This window comes from Bos mutus, chromosome 24 (assembly GCF_027580195.1).
Source record: "Bos mutus isolate GX-2022 chromosome 24, NWIPB_WYAK_1.1, whole genome shotgun sequence".
Classification (NCBI taxonomy): domain Eukaryota; kingdom Metazoa; phylum Chordata; class Mammalia; order Artiodactyla; family Bovidae; genus Bos; species Bos mutus.
This window is the reverse complement of record NC_091640.1, coordinates 633,057-655,309: the sequence shown is the minus strand read 5'-3', so window position 1 is coordinate 655,309 and position 22,253 is coordinate 633,057. Positions and strand designations below refer to the sequence as shown.

Below are 22,253 nucleotides of genomic sequence, written 5' to 3'. Positions count from 1 at the left end.
GCGTCTTAACCTCCAGACCACCGGGGAAGTCCCTATCAATTCAGTTCAGTTACTCAGTCATGTCCAACCCTTTGTGACCAGGCCTCCTTGTCCATCACCAACTCCTGGAGTTTACTTAAACTCATGTCCATTGAGTTGGTGATGCCATCCAACCATCTCATCCTCTGTTGTTCCCTTCTCCTCCACCTTCAATCTTTCCCAGCATCAGAGTCTTTTCCAGTGAGTCAGTTCTTCACATCAGGTGGCCAAAGTATTGAAGTTTCAGCTTCAGCATCAGTCCTTCCAATGAATATTCAGGATAGATTTCCTTTAGGATGTACTGGTTGGATCTCTTTGCAGTCCAAGGGACTCTCAAGAGTCTTCTCCAACACCACAGTTCAAAAGCATCAATTCTTCTGCACTCAGCTTTCTTTATAGTCCAACTCTCACATCCATAGATGACTACTGGAAAAACCATAGCCTTGACTAGACGGACCTTTATTGGCAAAGAAGTCCCTATGTCCGTTTCTAAAAGCACATACTTGTGTGTGTGTGGCTTTTCAAAAATTTCATTCTTTGGTAAGTACACTCATGTTTCAACAATGAGTCAATCTGATGAGGCAGTGAGCCTTTTCACAGCAGAGAGCCCCCAGGGAATGCTGTGACTGATCTGAGTACAGCAGGTGTCAGACAGCAGACGCTACCATCCTCTTCACGTGGGAGAGCACTTGCCCAAGGGCTGTGAAGCCAGGTGTGGGCTCCAGGTGTGCTCCCCAGAGTTCCCTGTGCTCCTCCACGCCAGGCGTCCACTCTTGACTGTGTAGTCTGTGTGCACTGAGATGTGCCCAAGAAGATCCCAACTAACAAATGCTGCTGGGGTAAGCGAGATAGGAGAGGAACTTGAGATTATGAGGAGGAAAGTAGCTACACGGATTGAAGGGTCTGGTTTCCACATAAAATACAGTACGCACATCAGATTTGATCTTAAGAAGTATAAGAATCAGCTCTTAGTCTTTAAAGGGAAGCCTGCAAAAATCATTATTTTATCGTACTGTTTTTATAACCAGAATAAAATGTAACTTTTCATTAAGTGTGTATTCTTCCTGAACTCAAGCCTTTGGTTCTATTGAGGGATCAGCTGTGTCCCTGACAATTCCTGTGCCGGAAGTCCTCACCCCTGGACCTCAGAATGTATCCTGTGGAGACGGGGCTGTTGCAGACGTCATGAGTGGAGATGGTCGTGCTGGAGCAGGGCAGCCCTCGCCCAGTGGAACATCTGAACAGACACACGAACAGGGAGAACAATGTGTAGGATGAAGGCTGGGACTGTGGTGAAGCATCACCAGCCAAGGGACGCCAGAAACCACCAGAGCCAGGAGAGGGGTGGGAACAGACTCCCTGTCAGGCCCCGGAGGACCAGCCTGACAGCTGGATCTGACTCCAGCCTCCGGAACCATGAGACACACTGAGCCTCACTCAGTGGTAGAGAGTCCATTCTTGACTACCAAAATCATTAATCTGTACACTAAGTTTCTTAGTAAATAAACAATTTTGACCATCCCCATCACTGTGTATTTATTTCAGTTAGATATTTACAGATATTTGCTGATACAAAAATACAGTGACCAGGCAGACTGAAAGGCGAGGCAATGCCACCCACACTGCAAAACCCTCCAGCTCCTTAAGCTCCATGTACTTTGCCAAACGCTTTCTCAAAGGCTTTAAATAGTTGAAAATACTTCAACATGAGAACGACCCCAGGGCACCACGTGCACCGGGTGGGCCGCGCTCAGTATCTGTACTTGGTGGAGTAGTCCTTCGGAGACACGACCAGCCCACGGCCCTTGCGGGCCCCCCGGTACACCGTCTCGATGATGTCGATCATCTCCTGCTTGTCCTCCATGGCCCAGTTGATCTTGTTGTTGTTGCCGGTGCCCAGGTCGATCATGATGTGCTTGTTCCTGTAAGAGGGAAGGGGTCAGTGCTCACAAGAATCCCTCTGAAAAAGAACCGCATGGAAACATGCCTTACATCCCCACCTCCATTACAGGCTCTTATCAAACATCAGCACGATCAAGAGGATCCACCACGGTTTAGAAGAAAACTAGAAACCATCTAAATACTGTTAAGAAAGACACACATGTTCCTTCTGTGTGCTCTGTAATTCCTTAGGACAAATCACCTACAGGGCAATCAAGGGTCGAAGGACACAGCCTCAGTCACCTGGTAAGCCAAACAGTTTTCCAGGGTGTTGTAGTAACTTACCTGAAAAAGCAATGTGTGAGTTTCTCATGGTGTTCTTGTGAGCACTTAGTGTAAATGTTACTGAAAGTCCTATTGACTGTGAAGTGAATGATATTTTGCATTTCTCGATTCTCCATAGATGGATCTTTCAAGAAGCTACTTTTTAAAATGAATTTATATGTGCACTTCATAAAATAAAGATATTAACCCTTGTTGTACCAGCTGTACTAATGGCTATCGATTTAACTTTCTGTTTCTGACAGGCTATGCCTCTGGCTGCCAGCTGTGGTTTCCTGTTGTGGGCTCCACCTGGGGCTGCAGTGAGGTCTCCTTCTAGTCAGAGTGAGCTTCCAGGAGGCAAACTGGATGTCACTCTCCTGCTGCAAAAACTCGCTTCCAGGAGTCACACCGGCCCAGGAATCCGGGCATCTGGGCCTGGCCCTGCCCTCCCTTCCACACCTGCCACTCCCCACCCCCACCTGTGTCACCCACATCCTTGCAGGTCCCCAGATGTGCAGGCCATTCTGCCCTGTGCCCCTGCTGGGCTCACGCCAAACTTACTCAGCAGCCTCTACACACTCCCCGCTGCCTGATGACAATCAGTATTTGTGCCTCTGCAAATACTTGCTGCAATACTGTGACTTATAAGAAAAATATATATGTGGTCACTCAAAAGATATACTGTCCTATGTATTTGGTTTTATCCACAGTTCCTGGCTCGATACTGCCCAAACCTTTGGAACTGTCTGCAGTGAGTGATGGGATATCTGGACTCTGTCCTCAGCTCCTGAAGACACTTCATGGCCATGAAGCGGAAATGGGTGGCTTGCTATTCCTAGGCACCTCTTCTGTTACAAGGGAGTTCATGTTAACAAAGGCCACTTCTAGATCCTACGATTGCTTGTGGGTGAGGGGAAGCCCCTTCCACGGCACGCACACATGCTGTCACCTGTCACTTCTCCCTGGTTTCCGGTGCTATCTGCTCTGCTTTGCCATCAGAGGATGTTCTGTGACAGCAGGCACCCTGTCTGATCTGATTCATGTCCCAGCATAGACATAAAACTGAGCAGGACTCTATGTGTATACATATTTGGTGAATAAATTAACCAAAATATTGTTACTACTTGTCTTAGAATTCTGGGTTGCAGGAACAGCAGAAGGCTTTGTCTCCTTTTCTGAGTGCAGCATCAGTTCTAAAATATCAAAATACACACCCAGCCCCAGCACCACTCAACCTCTTTCCCCAGAAAGGCTTCTCCTGTCCCTCAAGCCTGGTCACATGCAGTGGAAGGCAGGATCCAAGATGGGAGGACTCTGGGAGAATTCTGAGGGGCACACAGAAAAGACCCAGACTGCCTTCAACAGCCTGTCAGTAGGAACATGGACTGGGAGGGGGTGGGGATGCATTACAGGGAGTGGAGGATGTCTGCAACACTCCAAAGTGATGGACGTAGATACCAGCTGAAGACACCTAAGTGTCTAGAAGGCGCTGCCGAGTTTCATGCTGCTTACAGTAAAACGAGAAGAGAGACAAACTGGTGTAAGATCTGTTAACCAGAAAAATTTCTTGGCCTCTCCAGATGGCAGAAGGTGCTGAAATCCAGAAACGGCTGCTCTACTCTGGACAAAGAGGCCACACAATCTTCTGCGGAAACCCAGGAAAGACCTAAAGTCAGAATGTCCAGTCACAGGATGGGCTCTTCCCCAAGGAAACAGCTGTTGGGCAGAGGGCACCCCAGAGCCCAGGACAGGAACCCTACTTGCTCAGACTGAAAGGGAAGACCATGCAGTGAGAAGAGCTGACACAACCCCAAAATGCTGCTGGCAGGAAGCAGTTGAAAAATAAACCGGCTGCAAATGCCCTTCATGAAAAGGCAAAAAATAAAAACCTGCATTAGGCCAGAAGGACGACCCAGTGCTGCATCAGAGCTCCTCCTCCCCAGGCCCCTCCTCCCCATCTTCCCTCCTTGTGAGCCCAGAAGACTGTTTCTCAGGACTGTCCACACTGCGTCCTGGAGGAGGGGCCACAGATAAGGAGCAGCCTCCAAAGCTGGCCAGAGAAGCCTCATCCACACCCGATTCTGCAATGGGAGCTGATGGTGGGGGCCGCAGCCGGGGCAGGACATGACTCTCTGCAGCCGGGGGTGGGGGTGGGCCTGGCCTGGCACGCTGCAGTGCACAGAACCCTATAAGACCCCTATCTCCCACCTGAACCCCCGGAACTGGGCTGCAACGCGACCATGCCCATCATTAGGTACATGATGCCGCACAGGGGGTCTGCAGCTGTTCCCATGGTTACTCATCGGTTGATTTTAAAATAAGGGGATTCTCCTGGATTAAGGGGTTTGTCTAATCCAATCACACGTGCCCTCTGAAAGCAGAACAGGATGCTGGAGCAGCTTATGAAAAGAACTCAACTCACTGCTCAGGGTTTCAAAGACAGAGGAGCCTCTAGGAGCAGAGAAGGGCCCAGCAGAAACAGACCTCCGACCTGTGACCACCAGAAACTGGATCCAACCAAAAGCGCCCCTGAGCCAAGTGGATTCTTCCCTGACCGACGGCCTAGACGGGAGCCTAGCCCGTGACTCTGGCCTTCGGAGACCCCACATCAGAACCCTGAGCCTGCCTGGACTCTGACCTACAGACCACCAAGTTTGTTACACAGAACAGAGAGTGAGTACACACCCTGCACACCCCACCCAGACCTCCTCACCCACTAGGGAGCTCTGCTGCTAGAGCTGGCCTAGTGTTTATATTGCTACTTACTAACTTCTGGAGTAACATAAGAAATTCTGATAGACAAGTAAAAATAGTGTCATATGGTGATTTCTTTCCAAATTAAACCTTCACAACAGAAATTTTTTTTTTCACTCATGCTGTTACTTAACTTTATTACAGAAATAGCAAAAACCGTGTTTATATCTGCATCAGACTCCTGTGTCTAACCAGTAGCTACTCTGCATTCTCCATTCATGCAAAGTTTGTAAATCATAGGTGCAAATTCATTCAAAGTCATCAGGGAGATTCTATTACTTGAGCCAGTGATTGATTGACTAGGATCCACAAAAGAATTTTTCAGCTGATGAAAGATCTTTTTATAAGATTTTGTATTTATAAGCAAACTAACGAAGTACAGGTTTCCCTCTTGGATATCACAAAAGGATGCTAATCAGTAATATATTTAAAAACTGAGTTACTGTAAACACATTTTTCATCAACAGATTTAATTTAAAGGTATCTTAAATGTCAATAAGAATGTCCTCCATTTAATTACACTTCACCTAGGTCCCTGGGTAGTTATTTCAAAAGGGTAATTTGTTACTGAGTAAATGGTAAAACTGGAATTGTTACTTTGAAAATTATTTAAAAGATCACATTAATTGCCTGGTGATACAAACTGTATTATGATATGACCACATTACAACTTCCTTCTAAAGATATCTTGATTGCATTAAACGCCCAGACCATCTTTTCAATTTAAATAACAACTTTAAGATAAGTGAACATACCTGAAGAAAAACATGACAGTACACGGATCATATAACTCATACATTTTGTTGAAGTCAGGTACTTCTGTAATATCCACAAGATAAATAACTGCAAAATTTTTAACCTAAAAGTAAAGGAGATGGGAGGGGGGGAGAACTGAAATAACACATCAACTTTTTTTCTGTAAAAGCACATTAAAAACAAAAACAAAAGAATCTGTGTATAACAGGACAATTTTCAAACTAGCTCTGCAACAGGTTTTCCCAGGAGAGTTGCCATGTGGGACATCACTTCACTAGCATCACAGTCCTGAGCAACTGTCCATTAGCATGCTTAACATCTTCCAGCCAGCAAGTTATGAGAATCCTGCAGGAAAAGTCCGCAGACACATCACTCATGCTGGTCCAGTAAAATGCTACACGAACTTTTACAAGCATTTAACTGTATGTAGCAAACAAATGCTTTAAAATATGCCCCTGGGATTCAGCCACACACTCCCCTCTAACTTAGGTCTGGACACCTGCACACACTAAGGGCCTAACAACTCAAATCATATTGTAGGTAACAAATGTTCTTTAATTTCTTCCTTAATTGCAAGTCCATCACAGAACATTTAGAAAACCCAGAAAACCATAAATAAAATTACGTCCAATCCCAACACCCAGAGATAACTGCTGAGAAGATATTTTTACTATATTCTTTCCCACTTTTTCTGGTCTATATGTTTATGCTGTTCTAATAAAATGTGATCATACGGTGATCATACTACAATATTTTGTATCTCACTTTAATTATGAGTGTCCTCATATAAACTGTATACTGTATATAAGAAAACAATCAAAACAAAACATTATGGCTACTTAACAGTTCATCAAATGGCTATGCCATTATTTTACCATTCTTCTGTTATTTTTTTTTCATGAATATAAATAAAATTTCATTAATATCATTATTCACATATGAACATTATTACCCTTACATTTATATACATATTTCATTATTTCTTAAGGATAAACACCTAAAATAGAATCTTCAGAACAAAGGACATGACATTTTAAACGCTCCTTATAATTTCTGTCTCAGTGCCTTTTAGAAAGCTTATACCAACTTAAAATACTGTGGGTTGAATTATGTCCTTTTACCCCAACAAGAAAACAAACTGAACCCCTGACCCCTCATTCTCAGAAGGTGGCCTGACCTGGGAACAGGGTGCCTGCAGAGCTCATCAGCGAAGGTCAAAAGAGGTCATACTGGAGTCTGAGCCATGATCCAACCTGGCTGGTTGAAACAAGCCAAGGGAGAACACAAACACGCCAACTGAACCCAGAGGGCTAGGGAAGGCACCCAGAAGGCAGGGAGCACCCCAGGAGGGGAGACACCAGGATGGGGAGAACAGCAGGGACTTTCCCGAGGGAGCACATTCTGCTGACACCCCAGTCTCGGACTTCTGACCCTCAAGCTGTGAGGCAACACATTTCTCTTGTTTTAATCTGCCCAATTTGTGATGCTTTGTTATGGCAGTCCCAGGAACTGCACAGAAAATGCCTATTTCTTCCTCCAAACTAACTCTAAAAACCTGACTGTAATTTACTAGTGAAATAGCATGCTGCTGCTACTGCTGCTGCTGCTAAGTCACTTCAGTCGTGTCTGACTCTGTGTGACCCCATAGACGGCAGCCCACCAGGCTCCACCATCCCTGGGATTCTCTAAGTAAGAACACTGGAGTGGGTTGCCATTTCCTTCTCTGATGCATGAAAGTGAAAAGTGAAAGCGAAGTTGCTCAGTCGTGTCCGACTCTTCGCAACCCCATGGACCGCAGCCTACCAGGCTCCTCCATCCATGCGATTATATGGTTTAATACTACAGTACAAAAACTGAGGGATTAAATGGTACAAGACTGACAGAATACTGGTAACTGCAACAAGTATTAAGTATTAGGTATTAAGTCTACTATACTCTGCTCTCTATTTTTGGGAATATTAAGAAATATTGACTGTGGACATTAAACCACCACCTTCCACAAAAAGGAGAGAAGGAACTTTACATTTCACGAGCACGCCTTTTGCTGATAGGCGTCAGTGCCGAGGTAGGGGAAGAAAAGGAGTCTCTCTGAGCCTCTCCCACATCCCCTCTTCCTGGTGTGCACACAGAGTTGGAGGACTGCTGAGAGCAGCCACTTGCTCCGCTGCACAACTGCCTCCTGGCAAAAGTTACCCTGCTGGTTTATAAGTTCTGGTGGTTGTGGTTTAGTTGCTAAGTCGTGTCCGACCCTTGGAACCCATGGACTGTAGCCTGCCAGGCTCCTCTGTCCATGGAATTCTCCAGGCAAGAATACTGGAGTGGGTGGCCACTTCCTTCTCCAGGGAACAAACCTAGGTCTCCTGCCTTTCATAAGTCCTGCCTGCATCTAGTTTTACTAAGCAGAGATATTTTACTTCTCTCATTAAAAAAAAAAAAAGATACTACAATGTAAAAGTTAGGTATTAACATCACAGTATAACCAAACACACACACACACACACACACACACACACACGCATAGCTTCCTAAAGCATAAAATGACAACTCAATGATGTACAACTTTCACACTGTGAATGTTGGTTTTACGTGAGACACTTAAAAAAGGTCTCATTTTCTTTTGCCTCCAGTGATGAGTAAGAAAACCGTAGCTCATTCAGAAGTCAAAAAACAAATGACACTACAGTCCTTCATCATCTATTCCTTCCACATAAATCCCATCAAGATAGATGTGAAGCCTCACAAGGTCAGGGACCACATCTGCTGTCTTTTCTGGTGGTCCTCGAGTCAATCAGGACCTGACATACCCGGGGCACCAGTAAATATCACTAGTTGAATGAATGAACTTCAGAAATACACATATATTTCAAAACTCAGAAAATGTTTTACTGTCACTATGGACTTAATTACGTAATCCTGAGTTCAAACAGACCTGCCTTAAAAGACAGTCTGTTCTTCCTAGAGGTGACCTGACAGGTCCTCTAGCCCTGCAGCACCAGCTGGCCTCTCTCTCAGTGACAACACAGCTCCACAGTCCTGCACGCCACTCAATGCCACTCATGCATGTCACTAAGACCGAAGGCTGTCAGCGTCGCCTTCCACCTTCTCTATGAAGCTCCTCCATTAGCTAAGAACCCACCTAAAATTCTGGACAAATGTTCTTGACTGTCAATTGGTACTATGCATTTTTGAAGTATCGATTTTTACATTTTTAGATAGTTCCTTTCAAAGCCATCAAAAAACTGCATAACTTCCTTTTCTCAAACTATTATTTGCCCTGATTGGTTACTGGTTCCTATGAGATTTCTCAATTGAGCATAAATTTCTGCAGATTCAACCTACTTTATGACATGTTTAAGAAAGAGCCCCAGAAGTCATTCCTAAATAATTCCATGAATACATTTACCTTATATACAAATTAGAAGGTCTGACTATGAGATAGTATCACTGAGGTTTTGCATATTTTAAATTCTACTGGTATGAACTCTTTAAACATACAAGAATTAAACATCCCATTTATTCTTACACATAATGGGACTTGGTCACAGTGCTGCCAAAGTACACGCCTCCAAAATGGCAAGACAAAAGTCTTACCTTGAAGCTGTGCATAAAATCACCCACTAATCAGAAACCTTTATTTTTTTTAATATTTATTTCTATTTATTTATTTTGCTGCACCAGGTCTTAGTTGTGGCGTGAGGGATCTTTAGTTGTGGCACATGGGAGCTAGTTCCCTGACCAGGGATTGAACCTGGGCCCCCTGCTTTGGGAGCATGGAGTCAGGGCCACTGGACCACAGGGAAGTCCTGGAAACTTTATTTTGATAATAATTCTACCAAACTCCAGACATCTGTAAAATCTTTCAACGTATCTCTGTTTTCAGTACAGGTCAAAACCAATCCAGCATGAGGTGGGGTTGGAGCTGCTGAAGCAGTGAGTCAATAAAACACATTCCAGGAGAATAGTATAATCAAGTCCAGCCTCAATGTTGGAATTTTACTCACTTTAAAACAGCTGGGGTATCCAAACAGAGCTCGTAACAAGATGAGGAAGATCTCCCATTATCTGCCATTTCTGCAGAGGGAGATAGACAGTTAAATTGTTCTTTATACTAAAACCTTAAATTTCAAAAATTCCTGTTCAACGTCCCCAAAAAGGGCTTCCAGAATTATAAATTCATATTCTGCCCTTATACTAAGCAGAAAATAAAACATTAACAGTTTTGTAATGCATTTCAAGTTTGCATTTTTAATGACTATAATATTACATAGTATTAGAAGTTTATTAAAATAGAAATCCAAGTTCTGGATGAATGAAAAAGAGTAACTTAAAAGACCAAAGAAAAATACTCCAAGTGAGCCCAATTAAACTGTTCTTACCAATAGTTCTAGTCCAAAAAGAGCACACCTACTAGCACTACAGCAATTTGGTCTCTGACTGCTACACAGGGATTAGAAAAGAACAGTTCTGATGAAAGTCCCTAAAAACTTACATTGACACAAAATCTGTCTCCTAGCTAAGAGTATCTTGCTGAGTTTTGCTCAGATATGAACAGCAAACAACCCTCACGCCTCTGCCATCCTAGCCTCGTGCTGAGGGCAACCGGGTCTGGACATCCCCTGGTGCTTACACTCCACCTGCAAGGCAGAACCCAGAACACACACGTAAGTTACGTCAGCGTCCACATAGCAGTGATTCGATTACTGGAACAGGGTCTTCATCCGTCATCACTGACTTCTGCAGTCTCTGCCCTTGACCACTGCGGCTCAAGTCATGGGGAAATGACTTCTGGGCACCACTTCACTCCTGACCTCTGACCTGACGGGGAGGACCCGACTGGCAGAACCCTGCTCTCCTGAGTTCCCCAGGCATCTCTTCAAGCTCCCTCAACGCCTTGGCGTCCAAGAGGAAGAGGAGGGTAAGGTTATCACCACAGACTCCTGCTCTGACTCGGATCTCACTGAAGGGATTCAGAATTCCTGGGGGAGCTTCTGGACCTAATCTCAGATCTGCAGAATCAGACTCTCTGAGATGCACTTTCGGTGACAGACACAGAAGGATGGTCCCTAATGTTCACAGTGCCACTACCCCGACCTCACTCTGCCTGTCCTACCAAAGAGGAGACAGTGAAAACTACTGACGGCAGGTCAGACTACTTTTCGATTCCTAAATACAAACTATATCCTTACACCTGCTACTCTTTACTCAAAGGAGTTATTTTAACCCAGCCCATATTAGCATATCTTACTCCTGTGAAATAAATGATGACTTCAATGTTTCCCTTATTTTTATACTCTTTAATAAAATGAATAACCTCTCAAATTAACATTGAATATTATATTTTTTATTATACCCTAATATTTTTGCCTCTTGCCCTATTACTACAATTGCAAAATTCTAAATCAAATTTACCTTAAAATACCCATTAGACAATTACAGAAAGAGAATTAAGCCCTAGTTACTCAACAGCGCCCTACAATTGCTCTTTATTGTCAGCAAATGGCCACAGACAACCCCGTGTACTAAATTTAAGGATTAGGAAAACTAGTTCTAACATTACAGTTCTACTTTTTCCCAATGTTTCCTACATTGGAATCACTCTAAGCTATAAATCAAGTCACTTACAACGAGCGCCCTGGAGGAAAGAAGGGACTCAAAGAAAAAGAAGGGAATTTACTATGTTGTTACCATAGATGTTCTGCTCAATACATACAACAAATAAACACGGTTCCAAAAAAAATGACAAGGTTTTAAAACTAAGCCATTCAAAGTAAGCTCCTACACTCAGCCAAATTCTGCAAACATGTTTTGCTCTTGGCAGTATAGATGTAAATTTTTGAAAACACCTTATGGGTTAAAATCCCTATAAATTAATAAGAATCTTTCACTTCTTCAGGGAGAGACATCATGAACCTCTTAAAAATGTGAAAATCTATGGAAACTTCTGCCAGTAAGGATATAAGTTATTCTGACAAATTTCAGGGAGCCCATCCTCATACCCCAAGGTACTTCTATGAATCCTACTGCTTCTCTGTAACCGGTAAACTGGCTGTATTTTTCATTCTTACCGGCAAAACAACAGCAATCCAACAGGATGCAAACACCAAACCGGGCGGCAGGACGCGACGGGAGGTGTGGCTGCTTTACCTTTTCAGCAATGCTGTACAGAACCTCATCCATCTTCATGCAAGTAGGGTCCCAGTCGTGCCCAAACCGAATGACGACCACGCGGTCTTCTTCCGAAAGGATGGCCTGATCCACCTGCCAGCCATTGTGCAGGTGCGGGAGCATGTACGACATCTTGAGCCGACAGGTCTGCGGGGGAGTGGGGGGAAATCACCGGCCAGCTCCTCCCAGCCCCCCCATGGCACACCCAAGGAACCCCCCGCCCCAAGGAGCCTCACCACGGAGCCCCTCACGGGGTGTCACCCTGCGGGGCCCCCACCCCACAGAGCCTCACCACGGGGCCCCTACCCCGCGGGGGCTCACCCTGCGGGGCCCCCACCCCACGGAGCCTCACCACGGAGCCCCCGGCCTACGGGGACTCACCCCGAGGGGCAGTCGATGCGCTGCCGGCAGGGCCAGGCCCGCGTCTACCAAGTTCCGACCCCGAGCCCGCCACAGGAACGCCTCTGCCCCCCGGCCAAGATCCCAAGGGGAGGGGCCCCCTGGAATCACACACCCGCGCATCACTCGCCGACCCCTTCCCACCGTCTCCAGCCGCGCACGCACCTCTGCCCACACCGGGCCCTCCCGCTCAGCGGTCCTTCCGGGCGCGTAGGTCTCCCAGAGGATGTGAGCGCCGGCCACTGAGCCCGCGCGCCCACAAGGCGTGAGCTCCGGAGAGTGCGTGCGCGCGCCCGCAGAGCGTGAGCGCCGGGCAGTGCGTGCGCGCGCCCGGGCCGGGCAGGGGCGTGGACTCCACTCTGAGAGACTGGAGGCTGAAGGTGGGTGGAGTTAGTGTTATGAGCGTCTTGGAGGCGGTGGCTGCTTCAGACCTACTGTGTCTCCAGTGAGTCGGCGTCCGAGCTTCCGCGGTGCGACCGGGACCCAGGAGTGAATGAAGAGGATAACCTCTCTGAGGAAGGGCTCGTCGCCGTTCACTCCCACACAGAGCCCCCCTAATTACTTTGGAGGCCCTGCTTTCCAGACGCAAGCACAGTTGCTTTACTTGTGAAAAGCTGTTCATTAACAGAAAAGTACTGGTAAGACGCAAATCCCGCCCCCCCCCCCGCGCCCAAATAACTTATTGAAATTAGTTTTTCTAAACATTTTTTTTGTTGTTCAGTTCAGTTGCTCAGTCGTGTCCGACTCTTTGCGACCCCATGAACCGCAGTATGCCAGGCCTCCCTGTCCATCACCAAATCCCGGAGTCCACCCAAACCCATGACTATTGTGTCGGTGATGCCATCCAACCATCTCATCCTCTGTCTTCCCCTTCTCCTCCCACCCTCAATCTTTCCCAGCATCAGGGTCTTTTCAAATGAGTCAGCTCTCTGCATCAGGTGGCCAAAGTATTGAGTTTCAGCTTCAGGATCAGTCCTTCCAATGAACACCCAGGACTGATCTCCTTTAGGATGGACTGGTTGGATCTCTTTGCAGTCCAAGGGACTCTCAAGAGTCTTCTCCAACACCACAGTTCAAAAGCATCAGTTCTTCTGCACTCAGCTTTCTTTATAGCCCAACTCTCACATCCATACATGACTATTGGGAAAACCATAGCCTTGACTAGACGGACCTTTGTTGGCAAAGTAATGTCTCTGCTTTTTAATATGCTGTCTAGGTTGGTCATATTGTTATTGTAAAATTTAAATAATATAAAAGTTAACATTTTAGCTATATAGTTCAGTGGCATTTAGTATGTTCACATCATTTTGCAACATTACCACTCCAGATACTTATTTTGTTTAAAAGCTTTGTTGAGATATTATTCACATACCATTTGTGGCTCAGCTGGTAAAGAATCCGTCCGCAATGTGGGATCCCTGGGTTGGGAAGATCCCCTGGAGAAGGGAAAGGCTACCCACTCCAGTATTATGGCCGAGAGGATTCCATGCGCCATTCCATGCGCATTCCATGCGACATGGGTCGTACTGAGTCGGACATGAATGAGCGACTTTCACTATGTTGTACTACTACCATCAAGTGATGCACCCATTTAAAATAAGATGGTTTTTCACAGAGTTATGGAACTCTGTGATCCAGTTATGGGCGGGCATGGCAGTCCACTCCAGTATTCTTGCCTGGAGGATCCCCATGGACAGAGGAGCCTGGTGGCCTGCAGTCTATGGTGTCTCAAAGTGTTGAACACTTCTGAGAGACTAAGCAGAGCAGACACAGCAGTTAGTCCCACATCCTTCTCATCCCTTTTGCTTTTGGCAACTTTTAATCTATCCTAGGGCCTTCCCTGGTGGTTCTAGTGGTAAAGAACCTGCCTACCAATGCAGAAGACAAAAGACAGTTGTGTTCCATGCCTGGGTGGGGAAGATCCCCTGGAGGAGGGCATGGCAACCCACTCCAGTATTCTTGCCTGGAGAATCCCATGGACAGAGGAGCCTGGCAGGCTGCAGTCCATGGGGTCGCTAAGAGTCAGACACGACTGAGCGACTTCACTTTTCACTTTTCATTTTCATGCATTGGAGAAGGAAATGGCAACCCACTCCAGTGTTCTTGCCTGGAGAATCCCAGGGACGGGGGAGCCTGGTGGGCTGCAGTCCATAGGGTTGCACAGAGTCAGACATGACTCAAGCGACTTAGCATGCATGCAGGCAACCTATCCTAGATGTTTTGTGTAAATGTAAACATAAATATGTAGTCTTTTGACTTCCTTCACTTAGCATAATGTTCCCAGGGTTCACCCACATTGTATAAACATAATAGCAGGCATCAGCACAGTTGACCCTTGAACAACACGGATTTGAACTTACACATGTACTGTGTGTACTACATGGCCTGCAGTTGGGTAAATCTGGGGAACTAGGGATATAAGGGGCCAACTGTATAGTTATGCAAAGATTTTTGACTTCACAGAGGGACATCACTGAAGGATCAACTGTACTTAGTTCCTTTTTGTTGTTTGTTGTTTAGATATACTGCATTTTATCTATCCATCAATTAATTGACATTAGAGTTGTTTACACTTTTTGGCTGTTATGAGTAATGCTGCTATGAACACTCATATACAAGTTTTTGTATAGATTTAAGTCTTCATTTTTCTTAGTTATATACAGGTGGGGTAGCTGAATCATATTATAATTACATATAATGTTTTGAGAAATTGCCAACTGTTTTCAGACGCAGCTATACCATTTTACATTTCCAACAGCAAATGATGGTATTGGATTTCTCCATGTCTTTGTCTCTTGTTATTTGTGTGTTTTTGTAGCTGTTTTTTTGGAATGATATCCTGCTAGTTGTGATGTTTTATTACATCAAAACTTTCCCTGATGGTTAGTGCTATAGAGCATCTTTTAATATACTTGTTGGCCATTTGGAGAAATGTCTGTTTATATCCTTTGGTCACTAAAAATGGATTAGTTGTCTTTTTACTATTGAGTTACAGGAGTTCTTTATACATTCTGGATAGAAATCTCTCATCAGATATATGATGTGAAAATATTACCTCCCACTTTGTAGATTGAATTTTCACTTTTTATTGGTATTGGTTGCAGCATAAAACTTGAAAATTTTGAAGAAGTCCAATGTATCTTCTTTTCACTCTGTTGCTTGTGCTTTGAGTGTCATATCTAGGAAACCATTGCCTAACTCAAGACCAGGAATATGTACTACTCTTTCTCCATAAGTTTTACAGTTTTAACTTTTCCTTTTAGGTTTGTGGTCATTTTGAATAAGTTTTTGTGTATGGTGTTAGGTAGGTATCCAAATCCACTCTTTTGATTTTTTGTTTTGTTTTTGCCATTCCATGTGGCTTGTGGGATCTTAGTTCACCAACCAGGGATTGACAACTCCGTTCTTTTGTATGTGGATATCCAGGTGTCACAGAACCATCTATTGGAAAGATTTTTTTTTCACCATCAAGTTGCCTTGACACTCTTGTTGAAAATCAGTTGACTTTAAATATAAGGATTTATTTCTGTAGTCTCAAGTCTATTCCAATGATGTGTATGTCTAGCCTAATGTCGTACTAGACTGTCTTGATTAGCATAGCTTTGTAATAAGCTGTGAAATCAGGAAGTGTTAGTCCTTCTATTCTGTTCCTTGTTAAGACTGGCTTGGCCATTCTGGGTCCCTTGCATTTCCATATAATCTTTAGGATTAGTTTATCAATTTCTGCAAAAACAAAAAGAAACACACACACTCCTGGGATTTTGATAGGAATTTTGTTGAATTTGTACACCTATTTAGGGAATATTGCCATCTTAATAGTATTAAGTCTTCCAATCCATGAATATGGGATATCTTTCCATTATATAGACCTTCTTTAATTTCTATGATTTTTATAGTTACCACTATTCATGTCTTGCACTGTTTATTAATTTTGTTCCTAAATATTTTATTCCTTTTGATGCTATTTAAATGGAATTGTTATTTTAAATATTTTCAGGTTATTCATAATCAATGTATAGAAATAGATTTTATCATTTGGTTTTATTTGTTATTCCAGTTTTATTGAGCTGTAACTGACATACAGCATTGTATAAGTTTAAAGTGTACAGCATAATGATTTGACTTGTGTACATCATGAAATGATTATCATAGTAAGGTTAGTGAGCATCCATTATCTTATATAGATAAAAAAGAAAAGAAAGAAAAAATATTTTCCCCTGATGAGACCTCTTAGTATTTACACTCTTAACAACCTTCATATATAATTTATAGCTGTGTTTATTATATTAATCATATTGTACATCTGTAGTACTTTTTAATCCTTGTTATGCAGTTTTATTTATTTATTTGGCTGTGCTAGATCCTTGTTGCTGCATAGGCTTTTCTTTAGTTGTGGCAAGCAGGGGCCACTCTAGTTGTGGCGTATGGGCTTCACATTGCAGCACCTTCTCCTGTTGTGGAGCACAGGCTCTAGAGCGTTTGGGCTTCAGTAGACACAGCTCCAGGACTCCAGAACACAGTTTCAGTGGTTTGGGATGGAGTGGGTGTGGCTCCAGGACTCCAGAACACAAGCTCAGTAGTTGTGGCATATGGGCTTAGTTGTCCCAGGCATGATGGATCTTCCTGGACCAGGGAACGAGCTTGTGTCTCCAGCATTGGCAGGTGGATTCTTTACCACTGAACCACCAGGGAAGCCTCACTTACTTCAGTTCAGTTCAGTTCAGTCACTCAGTTTTGTTTGACTCTTTGCAACCCCATGGACTGCAGCACGCCAGGCCTCCCTGTCCATCACCAACTCCCGGAGTTTACTCAAACTCCAATCTGTTGAGTTGGTGATGCCATCCAACCATCTCATTCTCTGTCGTCCCCTTCTCCAGCCTTCAATATTTCCCAGCATCAGGGTCTTTTCCAATGAATCAGTTCTTTGCATCAGGTAGCCAAAGTATTGGAGCTTCAGCTTCAGCATCAGTCCTTCCAATGAATATTCAGGATTTATTTCCTTTAGGATTGACTGCTTTGATCTCCTTGCAGTCCAAGGGACTCTCAAGTCTCCTCCAACACCACAGGTCAAAAGCATCAATTCTTCAGTACTCAGCAAAGCTCAGCTCACTTACTTAAAACAGAAAATGTGTACCTTTTGACCACCTTCTTATAGTTCTCCTTCCCTCATCCCCCCACCTATAGTAAAGCACAAATCTTCTCTTTTTCTGTGAATTTTTTGTTTTTTGAAGCATAATTGACCCACAACACTATGTTGGTTCCTGGTGCATAACATAGTGTTTTGATATTTCTATACATTACAAATTACAATTGATTTTTGTATAGTGATCTTGTACTCTTTGGGCTTCCCAGGTGGTGCTTGTGGTAAAGTACCTGCCTACCAATGCAGGAGACATAAGAGATGTGGATTTGATCCTTGGGTCGGAAGATCCCCTGGAGGAGGGCATGGCAACCCACTCCAGTATTCTTATCTTGAGAAATCCATGGACAGAGAAGCTTGGTGGGCTACAGTCCATAGGGTTGCAAAGAGTCAGAGATGTGTGAAGTGACTTAACACATACTCTGCAACCTTGCTAAATCATTTATTATTTTGAATGGTTTTTTTAGTGGATTCCTTGAGATATTCTGCATATAAGATCATGTCATCTACAAACAGGGACAGTTTATTTATTCCCTTCCAATCTAGATGCTTTTTATTTCTTCATTGTCTAACTGCCCTGGCTAAAACATCTACTACAGTGTAAAATAGAAGTGGCAGGAGTAGACATTTTGTCTTGTTCCTTATCCTAGGAGGTAAGAATTCAGACTTTCACTATTCAATATCATGTTTACTGTGGGTTTTTCACAGATGCCCTTTATGAGGTTAAGGAAATTCATTTCTATTCCTACTTTGTTGCGTGGTTGTTTATTTTTTAGTATTTATTCATTTTGGCTGCATTGCATCATTGTTGCCATGCACAGGCTTTCTGTAGTTGTGGTGCATAGGCCTCTAGTTGTTATGGCTTCTCGCGTTGTGGAGCATGGACTCTAGGGTTCGCAGGCTTCAGTAGTTGCAGCACACGGGCCCTGTTGCCCTGTGGCAGGTGGGATCTTCCCAGAGCAGGGCTCTAAGTGGTGTCCCTTGCATTGCAAGGTAAATTCTTAACCACTGGACCAGCAGGGAAGCCCTGTTTTAATCATGAAATGCTGTTTGGTTTTGCCAAGTGCTTTTTCTATTGAGATGATCATATGGGTTTTGTACTTTATTCTGCTAATATGGTGTACTACACTGATTTTTTGTATGTTAAACCAATCTTATCTGCATCCTGAGAAATCTGTATGCAGGTCAAGAAGCAACAATTAGAAATGAACATGGAACAACAGACTGGTTCCAAATCAGGAAAGGAGTACGTCAAGGCTGTATATTGTCACCCTGCTTATTTAACTTATATGCAGAGTACATCACGTGCTATGCTGGGCTAGATGAACCGCAAGCTGGAATCAAGATTGCTGGGAGAAATATCAATAACCTCAGGTATCCCGATGACACCACCTTTATGGCAGAAAGTGAAGAAGAACTAAAGAGCCTCTTGATAAAAGTGAAAGAATAGACTGAAAAAGTTGGCTAAAAACTCAACATTCAGAAAAGTAAGATCATGGCATCTGGTCCCATCACTTCATGGCAAATAGATGGGGAAACAATGGAAACAGGGACAGACTATTTTTTTCGGCTCCAATATCACTGCAGATGGTGACTGCAGCCATGAAATTAAAAGACGCTTACTCCTTGAAAGAAAAGTTATGACCAACCTAGATAGCATATTAAAAAGCAGAGACATTACTTTGCTGACAAAGGTCCATGTAGTCAAAGCTATGGTTTTTCCGGTAGTCATGTATGGATGTGAGAGTTGGACTGTAAAGAAAGCTGAGTGCTGAAAAATTGATGCTTTTGACCTGTCGTGTTGGAGGAGACTCTTGAGAGTCCCTTGGACTGCAAGGAGATCCAACCAGTCCATCCTAAAGGAAATCAGTCCTGAGTATTCATTGGAAGGACTGATGCTGAAGTTGAAACTCCAATACTTTGGCCACCTGATATGAATAACGGACTCATTGGAAAAGACCCTAACTCTGGGAAAGATTGAAGGCTGGAGGAGAAGGGGATGATAGAGGATGAGAAGACTGGATGGCATCACTGACTCAATGGACATGAGTTTGAGCAAGCTCCAGGAGTTGGTGATGGACAGGGAGGCCTGGGAGGTGTGCTGCAGTCTTTGGGTTCGCAAAGAGTCACATGTGACTGAGCAACTGAAGTGAAACCAACCTTGCATTCCTAGAATAAATCTTATTTAAGTACTAGTATTAGTCTCTCAGTCATGTCTGACTCTTTGCAACCCCATGTACTGTAGCCCGCCAGGCTTCTCTGTCTATAGGATTGTTTAACCTATATGCTGAGCACATCATGAGAAATGCCTGGGCTGGATGAGTTACAAGCTGGAATCAAGATAAGCAGGAGAAACATCAACAACCTCAGATATGCAGATGATGCCACTCTAATGGCAGAAAGCAAAGAGGAACTAAAGAGCTTCTTGATTAGGGTGAAGGAGGAGAGTGAAAGAGCCGGCTTCAGACTGAAAAAACTAAACTGAAAAAAGCTAAACTAAGCTAGACTAAAAAAGCTGGCTTAGTTAAAAAAACTAAGATCATGGCATCTGGCCCCATTACTCCATGGCAAATAGAGGGGGGGAAAAGGTGGAAGTAGTGACAGATTTCCTCTTCTGGGGCTCCAAAGTCACTGTGGATGGTGACTGAAGCCATGAAATCAGAAGACAATTGCTTCTTGGCAGGAAAGCAATGAGAAAGCTAGACAATGTGTTGAAGAGCAGAGACACTACTCTGCTGGCAAAGGTCCGTATAGTCAAGGCTATGGTCTTCCCATGTGAGAAGACCTGTGAGACCTGGACTGTAAAGAAAGCAGAACACCAAAGAATTGATGCTTTTGAACTATGGTGCTTGAGAAGATTCCTGAAAGTCCCTTGGACAGCATGGAGATCAAACCAGGCAATCTTAAGGGAGACAAACCCTGAATATTCACTGGAAGGACTGATGCTGCAGCTGATGCTCCAGTATTTTGGTCACCTGATATGAACAGGAAACTATTGGAAAAGTCCCTGATGCTGGGAAAGATTGAGGGCAGAAGAAGAGGGTGTCAGAGAATGAGATTGCTGGATGGCATCACCAGTGCAGTGAACATCAACTTGGGCAGACTCTGGGAGATGGTGAGGGACAGGGAGGCCTGGCATCTGCAGTCCATGGGGTCATGAAGAGTCAGACATGACTGGGCAACTGAACAACTCAGTCGTGTCCAACACTTTGCGACCCATGTACTGTAGCCCTCCAGGCTCCTCTGTCTGTGGGATTTCCCAGGCAAGAATAGTGGACTGGGTTGCCATTTCCTTCTCCAGGGGATCTTTCTGACCCAGGGATTGAACATAGGTCTCCTGCATTGCAGGCAGATTCTTTTATCTTCTGAGCCACCAGGGAAGCTAAGTCCTATTTGGTCTCAGTAGTTTTTCAAAATATATTGCTGAATTTGGTTTGCTAGTATTTTATTGAAGGTTTTGTGTCTATAACTCACAAAGGATATTGGTCTGTAGTTTTCTTGCAGTATCTTTGTCTGATTTTGGTATAGGGGTGAAAGGTTGTTGCTGAATCACACAAAGACGCTGGGATTCTTGGCCCCTGGAGGAGAAGAATTCAATCCGGGGCCAGAGACGAGGCTTGATCACTCAGAGCTTTTGTGTAATAAAGTTTTATTAAAGTATAAAGGAGATAGAGAAAGCTTCTGACATAGGCATCAGAAGGGGGCAGAAAGAATACCCCCCTCTTAGTCTTCAGCTGGATGTTATATATCACTAGCAGTCTGTTAATGAAAGAAAGGAATGTCTTAAAATTCAGAATGGCACCAGGCCCCTCACTCATAAGATGTATTTAGGGATAATCTTGGCAGCAAATTGTTTATCCTGGGCCATAAATGATTAACTTGAATCTTGAAGAAAGGCAGACCACCATACAAATAGTTTTATTTACATAGATTAGGGGAACAATATCTGAGTATAACATACTGGTATGTCAAGTAGGTTCTGAGCCAAGAGGCTGAAGGGACTTGAAGACAGAGTTTGGGGTAAAAGCATAGTCCATTAACATAACTTAAGACAAACATTTCCGTAAGAAAAAGGCATTGGTTATCTCTAGGTTTGAGAATAGTTAACTTCAGGTGAAACCAGGTGTCATTATGGCAACACAGTATTTTAAGAGAAACCTCCTTTTAAATTTGTATAGAGAAGGAAAAAATATCACTAGTTTGTTTCCTCCTGCCGCTTAAGAGAGAGAAAAATGTCTGACACTTGCAGGCTATTTCCTCCGTTTGGAGACCCCTGGCCTTCCTGCCTGTTACCCTCTTATTCCCCCCTTTTCTTTTAGGAGAATTATGTTGCCTAGGGAAAAGGGGCATCTTTTTTGTTCCATAACTGCTTCGGAGCTGACAAGGGGCATTGTCCCTAAATTGGTGAGGCAACATATTCTCCTAATCCTCATATTGAGGATATCTGATCCAGGGGCCCCAAGTAGTAGTTGGAGGAAGCTGTAGCAGTAGCAGGAGTTTGAGCAACCATTTGTAACTTAAAAGCTTTTATGTGGCTAGAAACAAATCTAGTTACACAGTTACAGATGTAAGGCAACATAGTCATTAAAACAAGTTAAAACCAAAATTTAAATTCACATTATGTGTATAGTTAAAGTGAAATGTGTTGCACTAGTTCATTTTAGGGTTGGTAGATGTCATCAGATGAAGAAGAGGTATCGCATGTGATTATTGTTGAAGGTATTTAGAGACTTGGAGAAAGTCTTTTCTTTTAAGTGGAGATGTCCACCATGGGAAACCTCCCACTGATGAAGAGGGGAGTGTTCTACAGACCCAG

The 22,253-nt window shown here is 43.9% G+C and overlaps 2 protein-coding genes across 6 annotated transcripts in view; one reads left to right on the top strand and one right to left on the bottom strand.

Moving 5' to 3' along the window:
- Positions 1-1,539: 1,539 nt before the first annotated feature.
- Positions 1,540-12,581, bottom strand: TXNL4A (thioredoxin like 4A). 5 transcript variants are annotated; one of them, XM_070361484.1, is made up of 5 exons: positions 12,463-12,581; positions 11,799-12,045; positions 9,735-9,804; positions 5,733-5,836; positions 1,779-1,940 (listed from the first exon to the last, which is right to left on the bottom strand). In XM_070361484.1, the coding sequence occupies exons 2-5, from the start codon at positions 12,028-12,030 to the stop codon at positions 1,924-1,926; spliced, it is 423 nt and encodes a 140-aa protein (XP_070217585.1). In that variant the 5' UTR covers positions 12,031-12,045; positions 12,463-12,581; the 3' UTR covers positions 1,779-1,923. The 5 variants fall into 5 exon arrangements, with proteins under 5 accessions (XP_014337328.1, XP_070217587.1, XP_070217586.1 ...); XM_014481842.2 differs by lacking the exon at positions 9,735-9,804 and having other exon boundaries at positions 1,540-1,940; positions 11,878-12,045; XM_070361486.1 differs by lacking the exons at positions 11,799-12,045; positions 12,463-12,581 and adding an exon at positions 10,223-10,301 and having other exon boundaries at positions 1,540-1,940.
- Positions 12,582-12,670: 89 nt separating this feature from the next.
- LOC102283815 (probable 2-ketogluconate reductase) overlaps positions 12,671-22,253 on the top strand; it is a 31,535-nt gene continuing 21,952 nt past the window's right edge. The window contains exon 1 of the mRNA XM_070361678.1: positions 12,671-12,935. The gene's annotated coding sequence lies outside the window, so the exon portion shown is untranslated. The remainder of the gene's footprint in view (positions 12,936-22,253) is intronic.

Coding starts and splice junctions, on each gene's coding strand:
- TXNL4A (XM_014481842.2), bottom strand. CDS start 12,030: ATGTCGTACATGCTCCCGCACCTGCACAATGGCTGGCAGGTGGATCAG. Junction 5,837..11,877: donor TGTACAGCATTGCTGAAAAG/GTAAAGCAGCCA, acceptor CTTTACTTTTAG/GTTAAAAATTTTGCAGTTAT. Junction 1,941..5,732: donor ACTGTCATGTTTTTCTTCAG/GTATGTTCACTT, acceptor TCCCTCTTACAG/GAACAAGCACATCATGATCG.